This window comes from Delphinapterus leucas, chromosome 4 (genome assembly GCF_059928025.1).
Source record: "Delphinapterus leucas isolate spDelLeu-1000000601 "Yukka" chromosome 4, BTC_Dleu_Yukka2, whole genome shotgun sequence".
In the NCBI taxonomy this organism is placed as follows: Eukaryota; Metazoa; Chordata; class Mammalia; order Artiodactyla; family Monodontidae; genus Delphinapterus; species Delphinapterus leucas.
Genome location: NC_143132.1, coordinates 94,876,306 through 94,901,713, shown reverse-complemented (window position 1 = coordinate 94,901,713; position 25,408 = coordinate 94,876,306). Strand labels below are relative to the sequence as shown.

At 38.9% G+C, this 25,408-nt stretch overlaps 1 protein-coding gene across 27 annotated transcripts in view; it reads right to left on the bottom strand.

Moving 5' to 3' along the window:
• PLD1 (phospholipase D1) overlaps positions 1-25,408 on the bottom strand; it is a 204,044-nt gene that overhangs the window by 40,066 nt on the left and 138,570 nt on the right. For 26 of the 27 annotated variants that reach the window (XM_089910859.1, XM_022572192.3, XM_089910869.1 and 23 more), the window contains 3 exons: positions 24,463-24,576; positions 14,595-14,705; positions 12,102-12,190 (listed from right to left, as the gene is read on the bottom strand). In XM_089910859.1, the coding sequence (XP_089766985.1) occupies positions 12,102-12,190; positions 14,595-14,705; positions 24,463-24,576 (314 nt within the window). The remainder of the gene's footprint in view (positions 1-12,101; positions 12,191-14,594; positions 14,706-24,462; positions 24,577-25,408) is intronic. The other variant, XM_089910844.1, reaches the window with a different exon arrangement.

Below are 25,408 nucleotides of genomic sequence, written 5' to 3'. Positions count from 1 at the left end.
GGTTAGTCAACCTAACTCATCTGCCCCCTGAGCCTGGATGCCCTTCTCTGCCTCGCAGAGAGGAGCTGATAACCAGCTCCTTCCATCAAGCCATCCTGGATGTGCCAGTGAAAATTGGTTTGCTCCTGCCTCCGCACTCCCGCTACACATGGTTGGGACGCCTACTCAGCATCTTTTTTGCTTTACACAACAGTGACAGGTACCTCCGCTAGGCTAGGCTATGTGATAAGCCCTTTTGAACGTGCGTCCACATATCTTTCTGTTTTGGGCAGTGCCCAACAGAGGACCTTTGCACTCAGTATGCACTTGGTACTATTTGCTTTGGGAGGATGGGGTCAGGTTGGAAGAATGTTTGTTTCTGGGAAGCCTCTGGTAGACAAGAGGTTAAACAGGATGTTTTTCTTTAAATTAGATTACATCTTATTTGAATTTTTTTTACTGTGGTAAAATATATGAAACATAAAATTCACCATTTTCACCATTTTTAAATGTACTGTTCAGTGTTAACAATTACCTTCACATGTTGTGAACCATCATGATCTCTATTTCCAAAACTTTTTCATGAGCCCAAACAAACTGTGATAATTAAGCAGTAACTTCCCATTTCCCCTCCCTGCAACCTCTGGTAACCTCTAATCTACTTTCTGTCTCTAGGAATTTGCCTGGTCTAGATATTTCAGCTAAGTGGAATCAAACAATATTTGTCTTTTTGCGGCTGACTTATTTCACTTAACATAATATCCTTAAGATTCATCCATGGTGTAGGATGGGTCAGAATCTCCTTCCTTCCTATGGCTGAATAATATTCTGTTATATATATAGACCACATTTGGTTTACCCAGTCATCTGTTGGTGGACACTTGCAATGTTTCCACTTTTAGCTATTGTGAATAATGCTGCAGTGGGCACGGGCATATAGTATCTGAGTCCCTGTTTTCAGTTATTTTGGGTATATACCCAGGAATGGTGTTGCTGGGTCATACAGTTATTCTATGTTTAGCTTTTTGAGGAACCACCAAAAAAAATTACATTTTCAAATGGATAATATATGTTCTCAGTGCAAACCTTCAGAGGTGGAAGATTATATGATGAAAAAACTTCTTTTTCACTCCTTTGTCCCCAGCCTTTGTTTCCCCTCCCTATGGGCAATTTGTATTACCTTTCATGTTCTTTCAGAAATAGTCTATGAATTTATAAGCATATATATGTATTCTCTCCTTCTACACAAATGTTAGAATACTGTAAACACTTTTCTGAACGTTATTTTTTTTTTTGTAATTTATCAGTGCATCCTGGAAATTCTTTGATAACTGTACTTAGAGAGATGCCCATTTTTTAATTAATAGCGACAGTATTCCAAATCCATGCCATAATATTTTAACCAGTTCTCTATTGCTGGGCATTCAACTGTTTCTAATTTTTTGCTACCCCAAAATGCCTATTTTGCTATGTGTGCCAACCCACATAAGTCATCTCTCACATTTATTAGAAGCAGTATTGCTGGTCTTGAACACCAAGTGTTTGTAATTCTGTTTGGAAAAGATGGTTACCTTTTGCCCATGTGTTTTATAAAAGCAAAAATGACTTCAAAATGTAGACACTGGGAAATGTTCTATAAAAATCTTGTATCTTTAGATAAAGCATATTTGCAAATTTAGTTTGTAGAAATCAGAATATTCACATTTTCTTGTTCTTGGTTAGATCTATATCAAAATCCTTGCTTTATTATTTATTTTTTAAAAAATTTTTTTTATTTTTTGCAGTACACGGGCCTCTCACTGTTGTGGCCTCTCCCATTGCGGAGCACAGGCTCTGGATGCGCAGGCTCAGCGGCCATGGCTCACGGGCCTAGCTGCTCCACGGCATGTGGGATCTTCCCGGACCGGGGCACGAACCCGCGTCCCCTGCATCGGCAGGTGGACTCTCAACCACTGCGCCACCAGGGAAGCCCTATTTTTATTTTTTTAACACAATGCAGTTCTTGAATTTCCTAAATGATGAAATTTTTAAACTGTGTTCAGCAAATTAGCATAAATGACTTAGATTTTCACTGCTATAGAAAAGAAAAGGGCTCTGGAATTTCAAACCATAAAGTTGTAGCTAAGTTTAAGCCAATGAAGAGAAAATTCTATGTGCTAACCTGTCCAGTCTCCTTCCTTGATCCGGTCCCCAGAAAATAACAGCTCTTGGCCACCGAGGATTCTAACCTCTTCCAAAACACTGCATCCTCACAATGCTGAGGTGGTGCAAATGATAGCAGTCAGCATAGGGCAAGAACCTGAGCCCCTAATGTGCAGAATTATTTATGATCTTAAAAGCAAGAGAAGAGCTAGTGGGCACCAGGCCATCATGCAGGCAACTGCTCCATCCACTTTAGTTCAGAACAATTTTATAAAATTGCATGCTCAGGCTTTTTGTTAAAATAAGTTTTTCTTTCAAAATCCACTAACTCTTACAGCGGTGTTACGTATAATAGATAAAAATTGGAAATGTCCAATAATGGGGGGATGATTAACTAAATTATGTTATAGTCACTCAATGGATGTAACTTCTTACTAAAATGACCACTATGACTTACTAGCAAAGTACTTCTGGTAGTGTGTTAAAATGGCCCTAATGCAAAGTTACAATTACAAGACAATTATAGATGTGGCAGGCTGATACTATGAAATATTAAATAATTTTTCCCCTTAAATATGTTAAATTCCCCCTCTCTGTGACTGGAGATATGAAGCAGGCGTTGTTCCTAGGACGGCGCTCTCACCGAGGAACCAGGGCACAAAGATGTCAGCTTCTTAGATTTAGGGAACTGAGGAGAGATCCTTTGAGCTGAGATGGGAGTATAAAGAAATAAGAGGAACTCCCCTGGTGGTCCGGTGGTTAAGAATCCGCGCTTCCACTGCAGGGGGCATGGGTTCGATCCCTGGTCAGGGAACTAAGATCCCACAGGCTGCGCAGCGTGCCCCAAAAAATAAATTAAAAAAAAAAGAAGAAGAAATAAGAGTCAGACTCAGTGCAGGGACCCTCTACTGGCAGCAGTAGAGGAGAAGGGACAGAAAGGCAGGTTTTAAAGGAGAAGGCTTGAGGACCCCAGGTTACAGGAAGCAGATGCCAGAACAGGCTTGACAGATCGACACTGAGCGCTAGAAGCCCCTTCCCAAAGATCCAGGGCCCCTTAGCGTCTATACCAAGGGTGGGGGAGGGGAGGAAAGACCAGGGAGCACCCAGACGGACTGAATACAGAGCAGAAATGAGAAATCACTGGATTTGGCCACATTTATCAGGAAGTGACTAAACTAAATTTCCTTCTATTGTGTGGAAAAGGGACTTGAGACAGAAATCCAAGTGAGTTACAGGAAAAGGAAATAAATTACAACTCAGAAAATATGTCTGCATATTAATATGGACCAAAAAGAAAATAGGAAAACAAAAAGTAAATTGTTTAGGTGATGAGAATGTGGGATCTTTAATATTTTCAATTTTTGTGATTTGCTGAACTGCTGCTTTGTCCCTTTAAAAACAAGTCCTAGGGGCTTCCCTGGTGGCACAGTGGTTGAGAGTCCGCCTGACGATGCAGGGGACATGGGTTCGTGCCCCGGTCCGGGAGGATACCCCATGCCGTGGAGCGGCTGGGCCCGTGAGCCACAGCCGCTGAGCCTGCGCGTCCAGAGCCTGTGCTCCGCAACGGGAGAGGCCACAACAGTGAGAGGCTCGCGTACCGCAAAAAACAAAAAACCAAAAAAACAAACAAGTCCTAGTTCACCAACGTAAATGGGTCTTAGCAGTGGTTTTCCTCTAACTTCCCGCCTTGTTCTCTCCAGAAGAACCCCTCCTCCTTCCCCAGCATGGTGGGTAGTCAGGGGTCTTCTGCTCAGAGTGGGGTCTCAGGATCTATAAGAAGGCCCCAAAGGAGCTCACTGTGTTTCTCCAGTGACAAGATGCTTTATTTTTTGAGAATTTGAGATTTATAGATCATGTTTCATTGCCATAAACTTCAGGAGCTGGTATAAATCTTCTCGTTGTAGATTTTGCAGCAGTGAGCGCCGCCAGAAGCAAGAAGAGTTGTGGTTGGGGATTAGTGGTTGGTTTTCTTTTTTGTGGAGAGAATTTTATTCTATAGTGGTATCAGTTATGGGAGAATTGGATCTGTATCTTCTCAGTGGTTTGGGACATAGCCCATTTTATTTTGTGTTTGGCAAATCTTTTTAAAAGCAGTAAACCTTTCTGGGCTTCAGTTTTCTCATCTGTAAATGAAGGAGTTGGTGAAAATCATTGTTAGTCCACTAGAAATGCTGGTTCTATTTAGCACTGACTTTGCATATCATATGTGAGATTTTTATAGATTATGACATTACATATTGTGTGCGCACACAAAAACACACACACATAATTTTTTTCATTGGTTATCTTTTGAAAACGGCAAGCTTTTAAATGTAAGAATGTTCAGGGTTAGCCCAGCATGTGTGACTTAGACTTCACTCTGGACTTGATAACCTTTGGCAGGCATGTCCCTCAGTGTCCCTTAAATAAGATTCTACAAAACCTCTTATTAAACTGTTCCCACAATAGCCCAGCCGTTTTCATTTTCATTTTTAAAAGAGTCTCTCCCTTCCTTCATCTCTCTGCCAGGGCACATGCTCAGACTCAAAATGATTTCTGGCCTCTGACCAGTACTAATCTTTACTCTCTATCTGCTGAGATTATCATTTTTATAATTTTGGGAATCAAATAAAAGCAATTAAATGATCTAAATCAAAAGTTCTCCTGCCATGATCTGTCATCTCTGCCCTAATGTAACCTCTTCTCCATGAATTTCATAGAGCTTGGAGATTATCCCACAAGATAAAATGTGAAACCAGCCATTGGCATACTTAATTTTCATATTTTTCTTCTTTTATTATAACTGCAGCTTAAATTTCATTAAGACAGTGATTCTGAAATATACCCAACATGTCCTTTCAACTTGGTACACAAGTTATAGGATGTGGTAATTATAGGATGTAGATTTTTCTTTAAAATTAAGAATTTTTTTTTTTTTTTTGCGGTACGCGGGCCTCTCACTGCCGTGGCCTCTCCCGTTGCGGAGCACAGGCTCCGGACGCGCAGGCTCAGCGGCCATGGTTCACGGGCCCAGCCGCTCCGCGGCATGTGGGATCCTCCCGGACAGGGGCACGAACCCGTGTCCCCTGCATCGGCAGGCGGACTCTCAACCACTGCGCCACCAGGGAAGCCCTAAACCTAAGAAATTTTTATCAAGCAATTACTTTAAAAAAAGAAAATGTTTATTTGATTTAAAAATTTTTAAATAAAGTACCTCTTCTAGATTTCTTGCAGGCTTAACATTAGAGCGCTTCTACTTCCCTTGAAATGAGGGAAGCTTTGTAGCTGAGCTACAAAGGTAGCACAAGGTAAAGAGCACAAGTTTAAGTCCTGCAGATGTGGTCTGAGTCACAGTCCTACTCCTCAAGAGCTGCATGATGTGGGCAAGTTACCATAATTGCACTTGGCCTCAGCTGCCTCATCTGTAGAATGGAAATCATTATGCATCCACTTCATAAGGCTGATGTGAGAATTAAATGAAGGAATGCATAAAAAGCACCTTGGATGTGGAATGCCTCAAAAACGATCTGATAACATTATGAGTCGATTAACAACCAGTGATTTCAATTGGAAAGCTTCAAAGAATCATCAACAGTGCCTAAATTTAAACAAAGCAAAGCAAAACTGAACACACATTATGTTTCAGAATACATTTTATTTTATTTTATTTTATATTTTATATTTATATTTTATTTTATTTTATTTTACTTTATATTTTGGGGGAAGATGTAATCCAATCAAAGCAAGTTGCCCTTATCCAGCAATAGCCATCTAACAATTTAAAATGAGGCACATTAAACACCTCTTTACTTAAAACACTTGTTTCTAACATAAATATTAATTTCTAAACAGTTGATTTGATATTGTGGTTCTTTGTCCCTGCTAGAATTTACCATGAGCTAGCGTATTTCCAGATGATGAATTTCCTGGAAATAACATAATTTCTTACATGAACTGGTGCTTTACGGTTTTCAAATTGCTTTCACATCTATTCATGTGAGATAGGTAGGGCAGATATTATGATTCTCTTTGTTGGTGAAAAAACAGAGTGCCAGAAAGGCAAAAATGATAGATTCAAAAGGTCACATACCTGTAGACACAGAGTTGGGAAGAACTCAGATCTCCAGACATCTGGTTCCCAATTAATTTCAGATTCCCCAGAGGAGGCCCCTCATACCATCACTCATGCGCAAACTGCAAGCACTATCTGGCACTGTTCTACGGTCATAGGAAGCATGAAGAGTTTGAGCAATTTTCAAAACTGTGTATTTTCCAAGGCAGTTGAATTGTGTATTTTCCAGTGCAGTTTAATATTAAAATACAGAAGCATTAAATCAACTGCCTAATTTCATTGCATGTGTCAAACCTGTGGTGATGACAGTGCAAAATGCACTCTCTCCCTCCAAACTTTTTAGCAGGGCAGCAAAATTATGCATGTCAAGTTTCCATAAGCAAAAATGGTTTCATCCTCAGAAACCGTACATTCATGGCACACTGTTTTAAAATGTTTTCTACTTGGACCATCTGGTTACACTCTACGTTTTGGCTTATTCAAACATGGTATAAGGCAGTCAATTCTAGACTGTGGATTATGATTTCTTCACCCTGATCTCTAGTCCTATTTGAGTTGTCAAAGATAGGCCTCCAGTGGGTTGGGGGCTGGGCTCAACTCGAAGACAGTTCTACTTTTTTAGAGCAGGCCTTTTGTTTTCTGCAGAGATTCCCACAGTTATTTTTAGTTCAGCTTGGGGTGAACAGTATTCTGAGGCTCTAGGTCATGAATCAGATCATGGAGGCTTGGCCTGTTTCTGTAAAGAATTATGGATGCTGGAGAGGGTGTGGAGAAAAGGGAAGCCTCCTACACTGCCAGTGAGAATGTAAATTGGTGCAGCCACTATGGAGAACAGTATGGAGGTTCCTTAAAAAACTAAAAATAGAGCCACCATATGATCCAGCAATCCCACTCCTGGGCATATACCCTGAGAGAACCATAATTCAAAAAGATACATGTACCCCAATGTTCACTGCAGCACTATTTACAATAGCCAGGAAGCAACCTAAATGTCCATTGATGGAAGAATGGATAAAGAAGATGTGGTACATATATACAATGGAATATTACTCAGCCATAAAAAAGAATGAAATAATGCCATTTGCAGTGACATGGATGGACCTAGAGATTGGCATACTGAGTAAAGTAAGTCAAAGACAATATCTTATGATATTGCTTATGTGTGGAATCTAAAAAAATGGTACAAAAGAACCTATTTACAAAATAGAAATAGAGTCACAGATGTAGAAAACAAACTTATGATTACCAAGGGGCAAAGTGGGGGAAAGATAAAGTGGGAAACTGGGATTGACATATACACACTACTATATACAAAATAACTAATAAGAACCTACTGTATAGCACAGGGAACTCTACTCAGTACTCTGTAATGACCTATATGGGAACAGAATCTAAAAAAGAGTGGATATATGTATAACTGACTCACTTTGCTGTGCAGCAGGAACTAACACAACACTGTAAATCAGTTATACTCCAATAAAATTTAATTAAAAAAAATTACAGCTGCTGAGAAAGAATGAGGAGAAAGTGAGGGAAGCAGAGAACTCACTTTAGGGAACTGGGGTGGGACCAGATTCCAGCACTGGCAGAAAAGTAAAGGCTCAGCCCAGTCGAGAGAAGTTGGCAATTTAAAGACGCCAATCTCTCTAGGGTAGGAGGGTCCTGGAAGAGAGTCTGTGTTCCTTGGTCAGGCTGGCCGAACGCTGACTGTCATTTCCCTCCATCTGCTTTGTGCTCTATTCTATTCTTTTTCCAACAACCAAAGTTATACTTGTTGCTAGGCACATGACTCTGGCAGGGAAGTGCTGAGTTTCAGAAGAGTAGAGAGCAGAAGAGTGAAAGGAAGAGAGAGGGGTAAGCTTGAGGATGGCACACGACGGCCCTCAGTGAGAAGAAGGGGAGCCACTGTAGGCAGCCTGCAAGATGAGCTTTTTAATTCTACCTTTACCTTTTTCCTAAGAATACAAGCTCACAGATTTGAAATTATTCAATGAAAATATATTTTACAGTTTGGAATTAACACAGGAGATAAACGATAATGTGGAGATACAGAGGAGGGGGAAAATGTAAAATAGGTTTCCAGGATATGTGTGTGTATCCACTAAGTTTGAATGTGTAATATACATACCACTTTAAAATGTGACTATCAAAGCAAGTGAGATTATTGAGAGATCAAAGCTAAATGACACACAGTTAATTTGAAATTTGACGAACTCATCTCCCAGTTTCTACAAAGTGAGCTTGAAATGGCCACCCTTTAAGGTGCTCTGTGAACTTCTAAGCATGAGATAAAATCTGCAACAGATGCTACCTTACCATGCTCTCTTGCTGTGGATCCCAGGGTCACTGGGAAATGTTCAATCAGAAAATATCTTAACATTCCTTCCGGCCTTAAAGTGCTATGATTTTAGAAGAAGTCCAGATACTAAAAGACAAATTAATATGCTAAAGGAAAATATGCGTTCAGGCTCCTGAACACTTAAAAACAAATCTTACAGATACTTACTAAACCACGTACTAACAAGTCAATAACTGGAAGGAGTGAAGTTGAGATTCATCCTACTCTCCTAATCAGCTGTCAAAGTTCCCAAGTTCATGACTCACTGCTCAGCCCAACGAGCTCACTTGTCAATTTAATGTATTTTTGTGACATTTCAATTTCATGAAAACATTATTTTTCTTTTTTGTCAAATGTGCTTTATAAAGGGGCCGCTCCTACATCAATAAAATGCAAGAGTTGTCAGAAATATAATGCAATTTTGTAAATGAGACATAAATTGACCCAGAAAATTGGGAGACTGGAGACTGGAAAGGATGCAAGGAATCTCTGTGTGTACGTATGTGTTTAACTGGAAACAAGACTGCTTTGAAGTCATCTCAGAAACAGTCCTTGGTGACTTTCTTAAAAAAAGCATATGAGAAGGCAAAGAATAAAGGTCACTTGTAAAAACACAGACCATCATTCATTCATATTTATGGCCATATACGCTGTTCTAGATGAGTACTATATAATCCTGGCAGCGCCTGTGGAATATTATAAAATACAGGTACTTGGGCCCTCCTCCAGAAAATTCTGATCCAGCAAGCCTGGAGTTGAGTCCAGCCCTCTGTGTGTTTGTAAAGTGGTGATTTTGATGCATGGGAAGGGGTGAGAAACACTGTACAGCCCGCAGGATGGGTGAGTATTGTGCCTTGCTGCCCAAAGGCCCTCACTGTGGGATCAAGACAGCCATTCCCCCAGCTGCTGAGAGAGCTGGCCACTGGCTGCTCACTCACAGTGAAGCCTTTCTCCAGGAACTGCCCTCCAGAGGCCAAAGGGGCCTGCCTCACCCAAGGCCATGCCCATTTCCTGAAGTCAGCCTACATCCAAAGACCAGTCAATGGGAGGAGGAGGTTATAAAGGCCCAACCTACTTGCTTCAATTTGGGGCAACACTGAAGTGGTCTCTAATCCTAACTGTCAATGCATTGGAGCTACATGGTGTGGGAGGCATTGGGTCCGAAGTCCAAAGACCTTGCTTCAAAGCTGTTTTTGCCTTTTGCTGTTAGTGGCCCAGACAAGTCACACTAACTCTTTCAACTCAGTTTAACTTTAAAAATGGGGACAAAAAAAAAAAAAAGATGCATATTGTAATCCCCAGACCAACCACTAAAAGATGCAGAGGTATCTCGCTTAAATGCTGATAAAGGAATTAAGCAGAAAAAAATAAAAATGTACAGAAACAACAACAATAATAAGAACAAAACTATATGATTTACTTTCAAGAGTAGTTGTGAAAATTCAGTAAGAGTCTGTAGATATAAACTGTGAATCATATAAAATGCTGGTAGTTGTTGTTATGAAATGTTCTTAGTCTAAAACTCCCCACATATTTTGTGAAAAAAAGATATTAAAGTACCACAGGACACTGGAAGTCAAAATATGTTTTAAGCCCCAAATGCTTATGTACTTAACATTCTCCACTGCATATGTTCAATGAATTAAGATAATAAAATGTAATGATTTTGTTTGTTTGTTTATTTTGCTGTTTTTACAGAGCTAAAATCAGCCATAAAAAGAAATAGTCCCAGGTGTCAAGACAATTCATTAGGGACAGAATAGACTTTTCAACAAATGGTGCTGGAACAACTGTATATTCACATGCAAAAGAATGAAGTTGGACCTCTACCTCACACCGTATACAAAAAGTAACTAAAAATGAATCAAGACCTAAATGTAAGAGCTAAAACTATAACATTCTTAGAAGAGAACAGGCATAAATCTTCATGACTTTGGATTAGGCAGTGGTTTCTCAGCTATGAAACCAAAGCACAGCAATAAAGGAAAAAAAAAAAAGATAAATGGAACTTTATCAGAATTTAAAACTTCTGAGTTTCAAAGGACACTACCAAGAAAGTAAAAAAGAAAACAGACTGAATGGGAGCAAATATTTGCAAATCATAAATCTGATATGACTTGTATCCAGAATACCTAAAGAACTCTTACAACTCAGTAATAAAAAGACAACCTAGGGCTTCCCTGGTGGCGCGGTGGTTGAGAGTCCGCCTGCCGATGCAGGGGACACGGGTTCATGCCCCAGTCCGGGAAGATCCCACATGCCGCGGAGCGGCTGGGCCCGTGAGCCATGGCCGCTGAGCCTGCGCGTCCGGAGCCTGTGCTCCGCAACGGGAGAGGCCACAACAGTGAGAGGCCCACGTACCGCAAAAATAATAAAAATTTAAAAAGACAACCTAATTAAACAATGGACAATGATAATACATGAATGTCCAATAAACAAAAAAATACTCAACATTATTAGTCATTAGGGAAATTCAAATCAAAACCACATGAGATACCATTTCACACCTACTAGGATCGCTATAATCAAAAAGAGAGATAATAATAAGTATTTGTGATGATACAGAGAAATTGGAACCCTCATACATTATGGGAATGTAAAATGGTGTTGCCACTTTTGAAAACATTCTGACAGTTTCTCAAACTGTTAAACATAGAGTTACCATATGATCCAGTAATTCCAACCCTAGAGTAATGAAAACATGTCTCACATAAAAACTAGTACAGAATGTTTATAGCATCTTTATTCATAATAGCCAAAAAGTAGAAACAACCCAAATATACACCAACTGATGAATGGATAAATCCATTTATATGAAGTATATCCAGATAATGAAATATTACCTGACAATAAAAATAAATGAAATACTGGTACATTCTATAACATTAAGCTAAGTGAAAGAACAAGTCACAAAAGATCACATATTGTATGATTTCATTTATATGAAACGACCAGACCAGGCAAATCTACAGAGAAAGAAAGTAGATTAGTGGTTGCCAGGGGCTAAGAATAGGGGGAATGGGTAGTGACTGCTAATAAGTATGCGGTTCCTTTCTGGGGTGATGAAAACGTTCTAAAATTGATTCAGCGATGGTTGCACACAACTCTGTGAATATACTACAAATGACTAAATTGTCCACTTTGGGTGGATTGTATGGTATGTGAATTATATCTTAATAAAAGTGTTATTAAAGAAAATAATCCCATGAGCTGAAAAAATACGACAGAAGGTAAAAAATTTAAATATAACCCATGGAAAAACGTTATGACTATTTTGCTTTGAGTTTTAAGCGAACACAGCTCACTGTCTGCCTTTAAATAAATCAAATCACAAATCTAATGCGTGGGAAAGAGACTGGCCAGGAAAAAATGACTGTGCTCTGGGAGCATTCAGAGCCCCTCAAAAATGGACTCAAAAATTTTTAGCAACTGACTCAGATTTAAGGAATCAATAACTTACTGGTAGTTGAACCAAAGTCATGCCTGTTAGAAAAAGATAGTATTTTAAAAATGGGCTTTCAAAAGTCATTTTAGCAGTAAATGCAAGAACATCTGCAGTAACAACTCCTACCAAAATGCCAAAAACTTTACCTGTGAGCTTTCAGTATCCTCTGAGCAATGGCATCGCCAACCTTGTTGAACACAACTTTGTCATCAGCGCAGCTTATGAAAAACTGGTTCTACACAAAATAAATGAGATTTATAACAAGTTTTTCTTATCTTAGTAGCATGCATATAAGGAAAATGTGGTATATAACAAAAAACTACTTTGATATTTTTTTTAAAAATGTTTCACCTAGCAGACATGTTCTGATTCCTAAAATCACCTCGGGAAAGTAAATGACACTGGGAATAAAAGAAGTCTCATGTCACTCTGGGTCTCACGCATTTCTAAGCAATATTACCTATATCATCTTAGTAAAGTGGAAAGCTAAATTATTATTTAATCATGCAAATTCCTTGTAGGTTACATTCTTAGAATGGTAGGAACATTTTGAACTTAATAGAGAAATCAGGTTTTTCAGATTCACATATTGTATAAATGCTTCTGATTAAAAATTCCATATTGGTAAACATTCTATCTCATGCTAAGTTTATTTCTGAACAGGGTAGATGGCAGAACTCTGGTCTAATTTTCTCCACTATTTCCTAGTATCTGCCTTGATCTTATCTCATTTGTTTAGGTCTCTTATTATTCCTGAACTTCTATTTTAAGTAGTTACAAATCTCTTTTGTAAGTATGTTGCATTATACAAATAAACCAATAAGATGGAAAGAGAAATCTTTTTATTTTTTTTCTTTAAGTACTTCTGCTTATAGATTCATGCAACATTCTTTAAAACTGTTACTTAGAAACCAGGGTACAACATTATTATTATAATGGTATGGAAGATTCAGCTGCTACATTATGGACTGTTGAAAATTAGGTACAAATATTATGAATATCACACGCTCTGTTTACTATACAAATAGTTGTAACACACCTGTAATTTATAAGTATAATCATCACAGAGTAATCTTTGCCGATCATCTTAGGTAAAGTGATATATAGGCAATGACTCAAAATAGGATTATCATCCTTTTGCCACATTATCATTTTTACTATTGTACACGCTTTTAAACTTAAGTGCATAAAGCTGTAAACAGCTTCCAGAAGACAAACTTTGAGGAAGACAAGAACTCATTTGAGAATATGTTTCCCTTTAGGGCATCAAACAATCAAAATCTCAGTGGCAACCAAACTGTGTTTGTTCTGAATTCATATCACAGAGAAGCTTAGCATTCCTCAGCAGCTGTAACACAGACTCACATCCTTCACTTCTCCTTTTTTGGAGGGAGCAGGGTGAATGCCAACTGCTTACCTCGGCTACAGGCATTTCAACCAAGTTTATGTCCACAGCCATGTGTGTCAATACGGCATTCCTGACCTCATTTAGTACTGTGGTAGCGTTACAAAGAAAGGCTGATTTAATACTACTAAAAAGAGACAAAGCAAAAGGATGCTGGGTAACAGATGAACCAGCCATTAACATCTTACATTATTCTGGTATAATTGTTGAAATTAATAACACTAATAGTATTAGTTTTATTAAACTCTAGACTTCGTTCAGAATTCACTAATTTTTCCACTAATGTCCTTTTTCTGTTGCATGATCCCATCCAGGAAACCACATTGCATTTAGCCTGCTAATAGTTTTAATCAGCCTTCTCTTTCTCCAGGCCTGTAAAATAAATTAAGCTCCAATTCTTTCCCACTTTCCTTTAATTAATTGTCACTTCATGGAAGGGGATAGGGCCAGGACTCAAGGGGAAGGAAAGTAGGGCTAGAATGGTTTTCCCCAGTGACCCCATCTCTCTCCATATATATTTTTAAATTCAGTGGGAAAGAAAATACTAAAATAAAGAAGAGAGATGTGCTCTGAGTTATCTTTCCATTGTCACCGGCTTTTTATTTTTTAAGGATTTTCCAAGTGCTCTGAACTAGCTCCAGATCTACTTTGAAGCACAATTAAGGTTCCCAAACTAAATCCAGTACCCACGGGTTTTCTCCTAGTCTTTACACACAAACTCTGAGAACTGAAAAAGCTTTATAATGAATGGCAGTTGACACAGAATTGAAGAAGTTGGTACTTGCCCTCGCTATTCTTACATCTCCCTTTTCCATGTTCCTTTTCCTGCCCTCTCCCCACTCCAACATCCCCAAACCAGAGGCATCCAGTGGTCTCTATGTTAACAGCCTACCCCTGCGTGTGCTCTCCTGAAGCAGCACATGCCTCACATTTACACCTTCCAACTCAAGCCAAATCAAAACTTACGTCTCCATGTTGTGATATTTCTGGCTAATAATATTACGAATTGATACATTTTAATAATAAGGATTTGGGGGATTCCTGTTAGAGTCCCGAGTTAATGAAAATGCAAAGTGAATGTCAGGTATGCTGGGGGAATCAAAATTCAGGTGACCTCTTCACATCTCAACATACACTTATTAATGTAGCAGGTCCTGAGTTCGGGGACCCTGCAGTCTCTGTGATATTTACAGGAAGGCAGGTTGTCATACCAATTGACACGAGCAAGACTTACTTCTATATAGATATAGTGCTTGCTGTTCTCTATCACATAGACGTAAGCAGCATGGATGGACTCTTCATGGTACTTTATACCAGCAGACCAGTCAGCAGCAGAACGGAGCAACTATAAGGCAGCAATCAGAAATGAGCGAACATGAGACAATGGAGGTGACACCAGAGGTATTAATAAATGAAGCCCATCTTTTTCTTCCAAACAACTAATTGATTACAGTGGCTTGTGTGTCATGTGTGGGCCAAGGCAGAGTAGATAGGTAGGGAACTGGTCCTTAAACATCATCCATAATGAAGGGGCCCAGCTGGAAATTAAATCCTGAATATATATTCTTCCCCCCAGGATTATTTTCATTCAAGATTGGAAACCAGGAGGTGTGGTTTCTACAAAGAGCATTTCAGAAGGACCTCTTTCGGTGGCTATGAGTAGGGTGACCATCTGTACTCTTTTTCTGTTATAGCCCCACAATCACACCAGAACGCCTCATGTATTAATAACACCACTTTTACTCTCAGAAGTGTCCCGGTTTGAATCATATGATAGATACAGTCACCCTAGCTCTGACTTGACAATGTGATTACTCTTTTTCCCTCAAGTAGATACTGTTCAGAACAATACATTCTAAAAGACAAATAGATTCATTTAGACATTTAATCTTGATTCTGGCTTTAATTAGCTGTCTGATCTTTGGTGCGTCACTTCAACTCTCAACTTTCTCATTCATACCACCTCCCTCTATTCAGACACTCACCTGCTTCCTCCTGGATTACAACAAGAGCATCCAGCTCAAACACCTGAATATACGTTAAATACACAGATGCACAGTGGGACTGCCTAGGTTCAAAGTTTAGCTCAACCACCGGGTGGCTTTGATCTTGGTCAAGTTTCTCAATCTCTTTGTGCCTCAGATTTCTGTTCTATAAAACTGAGTATCCACTTTATAGGGTTGTAGAGAGGATTAAATTAATTACTGTGCAGTGAGCTGAAGAAGACCAAGCACCTAGTAAGTGGTACGTAAGTGTTTGCTGTTATTAATGAGAACTTAGAGGATGTATTTGAGCTGTGGTGGATCATGCCATAGACGCTTCAGAGTAGACTGCAGTCCGGCCAGGCTACAGTCTGGCCACATGGAAGGCTTTTTCAACACTAAGAATCCATTGGTTGTAATTTTTTTTCAGCACTCTAACTAGGGTTCCAGTATAATGTTAGTCATATAGTAGGTGGTCAATAAATGCTTATTACTTGACTTTCCTTAAGCAATAGAGTTTCATCACAGAAGAATCACTATAAAAATATATTCACTAATCCTGGTTTGAAATATATATTGAAACTGTTCCTCATGAGGTTAACTGAAATTGAAAATAAAAGAACGGCCCATACTTAGAAATTCATAAAGTGATCCAATACATAATCAGTTTTATATCTGTTATATATAAAAGGTCTGGTAAAATTCTTGCTTTAATCAATAACTTTAAAAATTGCACATATAAGGCTACTGAAATTCAAACCTAATACTTGCTAAAACTGATTGTGCCATCCTCAAAATGTTAGTTCTTTATTCATTATGAGGTATTTATTACAATATAGTTCCCTCAAAGCATTTTATTTAATTTTATCAGATGAATCTGTAAAATGAAATTGGAAAAATTAACTGTGAATAAGAATAGTCAAGTATCTCAGAAGAAAAATTTAGGTAAATATAATGCACCCTTGGAAAACAGCTTGATTCACATATCTTCAAGGAACTGCATTATTGTTCATCAGCAGAAATAACAAAGGTTGAACAAATAGAGGTCTCCATTCTTTGTCCACCCAAATTTATGTTGAATTTTGTTGCTAAGGAGCATAGCCCTAAAATGCAGGCAACCTTGAGAAGATTCTTTTGCCGCCCATCCTGATCCAATTCTATATTACTCTGGAGACAGTGTATAAAACTGCAGAGTATACTGGAATGATAGGAACTCTTGAGATATGCACTATTGCTCTGCACTTACTAGCTCTTTCACCTTGAACAAGTCATTTTAACATCACGGAGGCTCAGTTTCCTCCTCTGAACACTTGAGACTGCTCTCTCTGTCTCTGTCTCTCTCTCACACACACATCTGCCCACCCACACACTCCCACATAGAGCTGTTGTAAAGAAAAAAAAAAATGGCATAACAAACACAAAGCACTATGTTACACAGCACATAGTAGATATTTGATATATGGTCGATCTACCGCTCTAAAAAGCTATGAGCAAAGTTTATATACCACCTTGGCGGTAATGTCCTAGTCTTGCCCTCAAATCCCAAAACCTTATACTTTCTTTCCTTTCACACTCTCAAAAATTTGCTGCTTCAAAGGCTTAATAAACTCATTTGCATAATACATAAATCAGGAGTGTCAAGCAAGTTTCAACTCAAAGGTCAAGACTAACTGATTCCAAGTCTTCCTGAACAGCTATGTTGAAGAATGGATTCTTGGGACTAGACACACTGGGGAAGAAATCTAAGGTTGAAGGCCAATGGCGGCCATGAAGGGAAAGCAGGAAGGTCACATATCTGCCGTCTTTCTTGTGAAGGATAATGGTAAAAGTTTTCCTTTCTAAAGGCAGTTGAATGTTTATATTAAGTACACTTGTAAGCCAAAAGAAGACCATTTTGGCATCAGCCTGTGGGAAAGCATAAGCAAAGTAGAGGGGAGCCCCCCGAGGCCTATAAAACCATAGAAGTGGGGGGTTGCGTACATCCTAAGGGGGCTCAGCATGACCTGTCTTATTGTCTGGATCCAAATCTACATCATTTTCTCAAAATGAAAAGTCATTTAACTTTAAAAAGTCATCATTTTTGGTTAAACTTGAACATATCTTTCAAGTAATACAGAAAAAAATTACTTGGAATTATGATGCATTTACTAGGATTCTGATTAGTTAAAATCTGTTTATCACCACAAGATAAATTGAAAATATGAATTTCTCTTTTACCCCTGAACCAGGGACCAACTCCACTGCTTTAAATGCTTGATGTTCTAGGAAATCTGTAAACTAATCTACTGAGTCAAAGACATCTTGATTGACTTACTTTCGTTTCAAATTTAAGATTTACTCACTTCTTTTTCTTAACTGACCTAACTTGTCTTGCATTTCTGTTTCAATCCAATGTAACTGAGACAAGCCTCAAACTCCTCCTTACACACACAGAAATGTGGCTTATCTTACTGCCCCAAGTAGATTGAGAATCAAATCTAACCCACGCTTTTCAAACCTCAAGTTTGAATACACAATTTTAAAGTATATTTATGCCCTTTATAAAGGGCATATTTCTGATTTTATGTTTTCGCCTCAAGATTGTAACTAAAACCAGTCATTTTCCTTTGTACTGTGTCCTATTTTTTGACTTCTTAAAAGATAACCTTCTCTTTATCTACAAGCTCTAATCCCCTTACATACAGTGGGCCCAAGCTGAATATGTGGCTTAAAATACAGAAATCTCTTCTTGAAGGAAAACTTTCAAAACTTTCTTAGTATTTGTCCCAAGTTCCTGTTCTCTTACTGCAATGCTTTTATTCCCTATAAATTCAGTACATATCTTAATTCTTTTCTGTTTCTCTGAGCTCCCAAGTCAATCATGGAACAAAAGCACTATTTTTTTTTGTCTCTCATGTAGAAGTTGGCCTCCATGTTGCAGCTCACAAGTGGCATGGGTTGGGGAGAGAAAAGAAGTGCTCAAATTATCGGGCCTCATTCTTCCAGTCTGTATTGAGAAGCACTGCAGGCAAGGAGAAGCAGAAATGGACTTTGTTCAAGAATCTGCCTCAGATTACCAAGCTCTTCCTTCCATATTTTTCTTTTTTTGGCTGTGCCACGTGGCTTGTGGGATCTTAGTTCCCCTGACCAGGGATCGAACACAGGCCCCCCGCTGTGGAAGCGCAGACTCTTAACTGCTGGACCACCAGGGAATTCCAAGTTCTTCCTTCTAAGAACCATTTTTCTACAGCTGAGCGTCATCCATTCACATCACAGTGTGTCATTATTCGAATAGGATGTTCCTTTGGCCTGAGCAATAGTGAAAAGTTAAACTTGAGGCTGAAGGAAAGGAAGAGAATATGCTTTTTGAAGAATAAGACTTAAGGGGAGAGAAGTCCTAGGAAAAAATGCAGACTTGAGGGCTCTTTGGAGCCAGAAAACAAAAGGAGAGTTGGGGCTGGATTGGGCTGGATTTGGGTCTGTGGCAACAGAGGATAATATCAAAAGGCAAGCATGACATGCAGCTTTGCCTTGCTGGGGCCCTTGGTGGTTACAACCATCCTGGGACTTACTGGAAACAGTCTCTCTGCTGAGCAGTTATGACCTCAGCCTCTGGAAGCAGGCTGCTTAGAATCCAGTCTCATCCCGTCCAACACTCACTGTGTAATAACCTCTCAAAGTCTTAGTTTTCTCATCTGTAAAATATGGGGTCAAAGAGAACCATAATTTATAGACTGGTGAATATTAAATGAGATACTCCATAAAAAACTTAGTGCAATGCTGGGCACTGAGTGAACACTCCCTGTTCACGTGGCTTCAGCCAGTCAAGACCCACAGCAAGACGCACAGAAGCCTTACTGTACGAAGACCTGGTCCGTAAACAGAAAGCAGCTTCTATGTTAAGGAACTTCCTTAGAAATAAATCAAGTGGCTTTCTTTCACCCTTCCCTACCTACTTTGTTCTATCACTATACAAAACGCTTTGCTGTCCTTTGAAATCTACATTGATTCCTACATTGACATCCTTTGGAGTGTCTTTTGGACACTTTCCCCAAGTGTAGGAACAAATTTTTCCAATAGTGTAATTTGAATGTCATTTACATTTGCCTTTATATATTTTTCTTTTCTTTTAATAGACAAAGAGATTGAAGACATGACTCCACTGGAATTATTTCCTTCAGTTCGGTAGAACTTCTTGGCAATGACTGTCTAAGAAATGACTTTTCTGCTATAAGCTGCCCAATTTAATAAAAAGGATTGTTCCACGTATCGATTCCGTGTTAACGCTAATTTGGCATCAAGAACTTTCTTTTACCTTAATAGAAATGTCAGATGTCCTCTGTCTTGGTCATTTACCGTAAGTGGCAACGAAAGCATTCAGGAACATAGTTTGTTCTTTATAGGGAGAAAACAAGTTCTTTTATAAACTCTGTGCCTAAGCAGTTTCAGAATCATCTTTCTTCCAACCCCCTCCCCACGCCTGTCTCCTGCTATGCCTTCTCTGAGTGTTCTTGCCAGGCTTCTGAGAATACCCAGCACTGAGGGGAAACACCCAAGATTATTTTAAAGTGTCAGTGGAAGTTGCTGAAGTCAGCCCTCAGGTCTGGATGACATTTTTAGAAGCAGAAATTCATGTTGGTGAGGGCAAGTCTCCATTCTGGCTGCTGTAGCTCTAGTCTCCTTGGCCGGCCCTGTCGGCCATAGCTTCTGTGACAGCTATGCACGTAGCTGGTGTGGAATCACCAGTAGTACATGCCTAAAGGTGATCAGACCCAGTGCTTTTGTATTAAAAAATTAAATAACTGGGTTCCCTTCTGCAGATGAAAGAACAACATGAATTTTTTTTCTTTAAATCTTTTTTTTTTTTGGCTGCATTGGGTCTTCGTTGCTGCACGCGGACTTTCTCTAGTTGCGGCGAGCAGGGGCTACTCTTTGTTGCGGTGCGCAGGCTTCTCATTGCGTTGGCTTCTCTTGTTGTGGAGCACGGGCTCTAGGCGCACGGGTTTCAGTAGCTGTGGCTCACAGGCTCAGTAGTTGTGGCTTGCGGGCTCTAGAGCGCAGGCTCAGTAGTTGTGGCGCACGGGCTTAGTTGCTCCACGGCATGTGGGATGTTCCCAGATCAGGGCTTGAACCTGTGTCCCCTGCATTGGCAGGCAGATTCTTAACCACTGCGCCACCAGGGAAGCCCAAGAACAACATGAATTTTATCTATTATTTACTTTATTGTGTCCAATGCTCTTTCTCTCTCCATTTCAATATATATGGTATAAATAGTATAAAGATTTTTGTATCCAGAACTAGCCTGTGACCCATCCAGAGAAATGTCAGCTTCTTTGTTGCAAACTTTTGAAAACACTAGGGAATGCCTGAAGGTTGTAGCTAATATTGATAGAATTCAAACTTGTATACTCTTCTAGGTGATTTGCATGGATTAATTTATTTAACTATCACCACAACCCTATGAGACAGGTACTATTGTGTTTCCTGTTTTAAAGATGAAGGAAACACATTCAGAGAGGTGAAATAATTTTCCCAAGGTTATACAGCTCGTATGTAGTGAGACAGGAATTTTTTTTTTTTTTTTTTTGCGGTACGCGGGCCTCTCACTGTTGTGGCCTCTCACGTTGCGGAGCACAGGCTCCGGACGTGCAGGCTCAGCGGCCATGGCTCACGGGCCTAGCCGCTCCGCGCATGTGGGATCTTCCCAGACCTGGGCACGAACCCGCGTCCCCTGCATCGGCAGGCGGACTCTCAACCACTGCGCCACCAGGGAAGCCCGGAGACAGGAATTTGAATACAGTCTGCCCCTTCCCCTGGCTACATTACATCGCTCCTTTCCAGTTAATTAAGCCTGTGGTCTCTAAGTTATGTTATGAACAATAAACTATGTTAAAAACTATGTTAAAATCAATGTTAAAAAGAATAAGAAGACTTTTATTACGTTTTATTAAATTTCTCAACCAAGAGTATTTAACAGTCATTTGGCTATTGCCACACTGTAACTGAGAGAGTGAAAGACTTGAAAATACGACTATAAACTTTTTAAATCTTAAGTAGCCTCCTGCACAGCCAGGTCCCTATCTCCCTGATGTCTTCTGGATTCTCTGGAAAACCAGGGATTGGACTAGATTATTGCTTTTACCCGCTAAGCACTATACATTCATAACTTGACAACAACAATGCCTAGAACAAGGTGAATAATGTTTAGAGCCAGTAAGTAATGTGAAGTGAAACAATACTGTGGTCAGAATTTTACAGAAAAGCAGAAATGGAGCAGAGTAATTTCTTTACTTTTCTTCAGTGTCTGGTCATCTCAGATTTTCCTGTCTTCAAAAAGATGCACTGCCTGGTGGTGCCCACTGTTTTCACAACTGGAGTTATTTTGGCAGTTCTGCAAAACATCTACTGGCAACCAGTAGATGTTTTGTGAGGTCTAAAACTTTTTAAACTATGGGGGAGTCTTCTTTAAGAAAAAGAATACTAATTTATAAACACAAAATTAGTGTATTCTAGAATTACTATAGCAGTCTCTTTACTTGTCTCCTGTGTTCATTCTCCTTCTAGTCTTATAAGTTTTGCACATGTATAAACTTTAGGTCCCAAAGTGTGTTTGTTTGGAAAAACGGAAATAGGTGACAAATTGAGAGATCCTACATCAATTAAGCTTGGGAAATGCTCATAGAATATTCAGTCTTAGTAATTTCATTATGCACATCGACATAACGAAGGCACTAAGAAATCCTATATTTTAAAAATCTGCAAAAACTTATCCGTCCATGGAAACCTTTTTTTGTGGAATAGCTATTAGCATTTCACAGACAAAACCCAATTAGGGAAACTCTGATCTAGATTAATCTTCATAAAACATTCATGTATCATGCTTCCTCTCAGATGACAAAAAAACATTCCAAAGTTCACTAATGCCTCCAGGATCAGGTCAAAATGAACCAGGCCAGCACTTCAGGGCAACCCCAATCTGGCCTTACGCTGTCTGAACCTCATCTACTACCTCTTCAAGAGCAAATGGTTTGCTGCAGTGGGTTCTACCATCTTCTGAGCAGCAGACTTATTCCTTAAAGGGGGTACCCAGTTCTGTCCCTCTCATTTGCCAACCTCTCATGACATGCTGGTCCATACTCTCAAGACTGGCATTTGGTCCTAGACCACACCTTGCGTTGTTAACTGAATTCTTTAACATCACATCTTCCTCTCCCCCATCTAACTCCTTTTCCAGAGGCAGAGAACTCCTTTTGTCTGTCTCCTCAGTATCCAGGTGTGCACTGATGATCTGACTGTGCAAACAGATGGCACTTAGTAGACATAAATTGACTGAATAAATGAACTAATGAGTCTTGGTAAACTTCCTTTCAAATCAATTGGCTTCGTAGAGTGCAGGCAGCCTGGGCATGTCAGGGATGAACATGTGAGCATGTTGAGAAGTCACTGATCTAGCACCATTTCTACCACAACATCCACTAATAGGGAGAAGGTGAACCAAGGGAGGCGTTTTGTAGGGTGGATATGCAGAGCATCTATCTGCCTCATCAGGGTGGCAGGAAGAGATTACATAAACCAGGGCTTTACCAAAAAACATTAGAAGATATCTGTATATGCAACACTGGGATAAACCATCTTTTGCTAATCATAAAAATACACAATTCTCAGAAATAACTTTTCAACAGATGCATAATTAGCATCGGCTAACTTGGATAAGTTGATCACTGAGTCAATTTTAATGCCATCTCAAATATTAAATTAAATTCTCTTATTTTCTTAATATCAAGGCTCCTATTCCATCTTACAGCACAGGTTATTTTTCCCTCTAAGTAGAATAAAATTAAACAGGTTCATAAAATATTCATTAACTTACATATGAATGCATATCTATCTGTGCCTCTAAGTTTAAATTAGTTATCCCCTTTAGCCTGGGATGACGAAGTATTTGCTGTAGGTAATTCTCTTAAGTGATTTATCTTTTTGATTGTTCTATTATTTGATCTACGGTCCGAAATGTCTTTTTATTTCTCAGATACACACACCTCTCCTTGCACGTAGTACAAAGTAACTGATTTAGGCGTTTCATTTATATAATCATATTCACCAGAATCCATATCCAGATTAAATAAATCCATAATAGTGATGTCAGCAGCAGACTACTGGATCTTCACTTAAGAAATACTTTTAGCACAATAAGTTTAGTTAACATCCATCACTTCACATACTTACAAATTTTTTTTCTTGTGATGAGAACTTTTAAGATCTACTCCCTTAGCAACATTCAAATATACAACACAGTACTGTTAACCACAGTCACCATGCTCTACATTACATCCCAGGACTTATTAAGAGTAAAATGGGAAGCTGTACCTTTTGACCCCTGTCACCCATTTCTGCACCCCTTCCATCCCACCCTTTGCCTTTGGCAAACACCAATCTGTTCTGTACTTAAACAATACATTTGACGCCGGTAGTGATGACTTTGAACAAAAGACAATGCAATCCTAGTTCTGTCCCTGCATGATCTCAAGACACTTGAGCTGGAGTTGGTACAGGGAGCAGATTGGGTAACTGTGGACTAGACTAGGATTTCAAGCTCCACCTCTGTTGATAACCAGCTCGATGACCCTGGGCAAGTCTCAAAGTTTCACTGGGTCTTAATTTTCTAATTTGTAATTTGAGAATGTTGTACTGGATGTGGTCAAATTTTGTTACTTTAATAAGCAAATTTCTCATTCTTTTAAAAGTGTCTCTAAAAGGCATTTGGTTAATTAGGAACTAAAATTAGATTGAACTATAACTAGCTTCCTAGATGCTAAGTTTCAGCCGTATTCCTGGTGCTTCACTGGTATCAGCTCCAGGTTTACTGGGTATCATGTTGCTAGAGTCACTTCAGAAGGAATTACAGGACAAGCCTCTCCTTGAGTGGCCTTTTCTAAAGATATGCATTTATTATATCTATACGAGAGTTTTAACAAGAGGATAAATTGAGTACATTTAAAATAGAAAATACAATACTAAGTTTTAAAAGGTCTATTTAGATTTGCTTTGGAGTTGTCCTTATTGTTGAAGCCAATAGGCATTTAGTCCCGTAAGAGTTATTGTACCCAGTAGTACTTCATGAAAAAGAAAAGCCAGACTTACCTGTACATTAGCATGGACAGACCCAGGCACTTGGTGTTTCAACTCATGGGCTGTTGTTTGAGATTTTGGAAGCAGAAAAGGATAAGAAAGGGACCGATATTTTGGTTTCATAATCTAAAATAAAGAAAAATCAGGTAAAAAAGATTCAAATGAAAAAACAGTTCCAGTCTTCCTTACTTTGTGATTGTAAAAAAAAATTCAGGTTCATTTGAAAAAGAAAAAGGGAAAGAAATATTAACAATGGGTGTTTCTAGGTGAAGAGGCAATAGATTATTTATTTTTGTTTTCTGTCTATTGCCCAGGGACAGAAAACTCCCTTTTTCCTTCTTTTACCTTTTCGAGTGAGCATTATTGCTTTGTATTTTTAAAGAAAATTTAAATACAACCTGGAGTTATAGAAGTACACAACTGCAAAAATGGGATTATTCTATAAACTGATTTTTTTACTACATTGTAGATATCTTGCAACAGCAGTAAAGCACTATATATCATTTAAAAATAACTTCATAGTAAAATGGCATGGAACAATCATAATTTGTTTAACGATTTCTATCAATGAGGATGTCAGCTGTTTCTCATTTTATATGAATTATTAGATGCAATGTCAAGATAAATGACTTACTGAATAACTTCTTTAGCTTAAATACCTGAAATAGATTTTGAGTCAAAGGTTACATACCTTTAAAAAGTTTTCTGCAGTTGTACCAATTTATCCTCCCAGGAGCAAGGTATAAGACCATCATAGATCCCAAACCCAATTGTAGGTAATTGCAGCATTTTTATCTTTGTCAGTCCAATAAGTTAAAAATATTATCCTTTTATTTATTCATTCATTTGCCTCTAAATTCTTGTTAAAAATATTTCCACTATTTCTAAGAGCTCCCGCTAAGTGTTTATAATGTTATTTAAATGAAAATAAGGGGACACTTTAAGTTGTTAATAAAAC